We start from the raw sequence: 2500 nt of genomic DNA on the forward strand, positions 1-2500 counted from the left end.
CTTCTTTTGCTTATTCTGTTCGTGCCGTTCTTGCTCAATATTCTGATACATATCTTTGTGCACTCGTTTTATCTCGTTTGTTCTGCTCCACCCGCCCTTGTTTACTATTCTTATACGCATTCTGAGACACAGTAATCTTCTATCATTTGTCTCTGTATTCCCGCACACTGTAAGGTACTATTAACTATACCAGTAAATCACTGTACGAATATATATCAATTGTAGTTATGAAAATAAGACTGTAAGTGATAAAATTAACATTACAACTTACTTAATCAAGAGAAATCTGGGAAGGTAACATCACAATAACACAAACAAGCACACACACACACACACACACACACACACACACACACACACACACACACACACACACACACACACACAAAAAAAAAAAAAAAAAAAAAAAAAAAAGAGAGAACATGACACAGACGCTTAGAAAAGAGAAGGAAAAAAATTTAAGTCTTTAAGAAACAAGACACGCAGAAGTACAGGTGTAGTATGAAAGATGATCACCTTGGGCCAGTACTTTGAGGCGTCCTGAAGGGTGTTCCCTCACTGGTGATGCAGAACACTTATACTTTTTGACCAATCATGAGAGCACCCTTGAAAGCCGCACCAACTTCCAGCAGAGCGTGTTAAAAGGACATAACAACGCAAGGAAACTAAACGTGACAGTCCATGCATGAAATTTACTTACCTAACCTTCACCTGTCATTCTCGTCCATAAATCTAATCTTCTGTCAAAGTGATGATAATAGACGGAAATGTTTCAGAATATGGTGCTTACATATTAGAGAAAAGAGAAAGGAAGTTCACAATTATATAGAAAATCAACTTGCCCCAAAAAATATAAATAAACTTGAATCACCTAAAGTTAACGATATGAAGTAAAATTATCATACCATCATCAAGATAAAGGCAGCGATTGCGTCTCTCCCTCTGCGGGTTGTTTATCGGCCGTTAGTCAATTGAAGGCGTGTAACGAGTTTATCTTATCGCGAGGTAGTGGTGGTGATGATCATGGGTTGAGGGAAATCACGAGGCCCTTCTTTGATGATGACAGTGGCAGTAGTGGTGGTGGTGAAGATAGATAAATAAATACGGGGCTGTGATGATGATGATAATGATGATGACGGTGTTGGTGTGTGTGTGTGTGTGTGTGTGTGTGTGTGTGTGTGTGTGTGTGTGTGTGTGTGTGTGTGTGTGTGTGTGTGTGTGTGTGTGTGTGTGTGTGTGTGTGTGTGTGTGTGTGTGTGTGTGTGTGTGTGTGTGAAGAAAGAAACCCTCCAACCACACAAACAATACCATCAAGAAAACAATACTCACCCTTTGAAGTGCGATTAGAACTCCACATCCTTCACAGCCGGGGCGGAGACGGTGATCACGACAGACCAGGCGGTGCGGGGCGGCAAGGTGATCCAGCTGAAGCAGGTGGTGGACGCCGCGGTGGCCAAGTGTCCCTCCGTCAGGCAGGTGTTCGTGGGCACGCGGACTGAATCACAGGTGAAGATGGGGCCCAAGGACATAGCGCTGGACAAGGTGAGTCAGTGTGTGGGTTGCGATGTAGATGCTGGTGAGAGAGAGAGAGAGAGAGAGAGAGAGAGAGAGAGAGAGAGAGAGAGAGAGAGAGAGAGAGAGAGAGAGAGAGAGAGAGTAAAATAATTAATACAAATAAAAGCTACATAATTCTGTATAGATAGATACTAACAGATAGATAGATGAACATAAATAGATAGACAGATAGATAGATCGATAGATAGACCGAGAGACACACAAACAGACAGACAGACAGACAGACAGGTATCCTAACACCACTCCTTGGCACTGGTCTCGTCGCCAGGCCCTGAGTTGCGAGGGGACGGAGTGTGAGCCAGCTGTGCAAGACGCCGAGGACCTGCTGTTCCTACTGTACACTTCTGGCAGCACTGGGTCACCTAAGGGCGTGGCGCACACCTCTGCTGGGTACCTCCTCTACGCTGCCACCACACATAAGGTACGTGTGTTTACTGACTTGTATGAACCCAGTGGGTACTTAAAACATAAGAACATAAGAAATAAGGGAAGCTACACGTGGCAGTCCCTGTATGAAATATACCTACCTATTTCCACCTATCATCCCCCATCCATAAATCTATTTAATCTTCTCTTAAAACTCTTAATGACTCAGCAAACAACTTGATTACTGAGTCCATTCCATTCATCTACCGTCCCTTTTCTTGTTCTTTCAATAAATCTATGTGTACTGTTTGCATACACCAATTTCTCTGGTGTTCCATTCCTCTGATCTATTGCTCTATGTTGCTCTATTTGAAAAGCTGTATTTCTGCACATCCTTTTCTCCTCTTCTCTTGTTAGCTTTTCTGCTGTCTCCGTTCCACTTTCGGCTGTGTTGATGACAAGTCTTTCATATCTATCCTTTCTTCTTCTTCTTCTTCTTCTACTTTCATACATTATAGATTTGTACGCCATAATTGCGTATGTGGGTGAGGGTGGTAGG

At 42.9% G+C, this 2500-nt stretch overlaps 2 protein-coding genes across 6 annotated transcripts in view; one reads left to right on the forward strand and one right to left on the reverse strand.

The window, feature by feature from the left end:
• The window catches only part of LOC135106812 (pseudouridylate synthase 1 homolog), a 129388-nt gene extending 127920 nt beyond the window's left edge, over positions 1 to 1468 (reverse strand). For all 5 annotated transcript variants that reach the window (XM_064016139.1, XM_064016140.1, XM_064016137.1 and 2 more), the window contains exon 1: positions 1330 to 1468. The gene's annotated coding sequence lies outside the window, so the exon portion shown is untranslated. The remainder of the gene's footprint in view (positions 1 to 1329) is intronic.
• The window catches only part of LOC135106811 (acetyl-coenzyme A synthetase 2-like, mitochondrial), a 26467-nt gene that overhangs the window by 16349 nt on the left and 7618 nt on the right, over positions 1 to 2500 (forward strand). Inside the window, exons 5-6 of the mRNA XM_064016135.1 lie at positions 1367 to 1542; positions 1844 to 1996. Coding sequence (XP_063872205.1) covers positions 1367 to 1542; positions 1844 to 1996 — 329 coding nt within the window. The remainder of the gene's footprint in view (positions 1 to 1366; positions 1543 to 1843; positions 1997 to 2500) is intronic.

The sequence above is a fragment of the Scylla paramamosain genome, chromosome 14, assembly GCF_035594125.1.
Source record: "Scylla paramamosain isolate STU-SP2022 chromosome 14, ASM3559412v1, whole genome shotgun sequence".
NCBI lineage: Eukaryota > Metazoa > Arthropoda > Malacostraca > Decapoda > Portunidae > Scylla > Scylla paramamosain.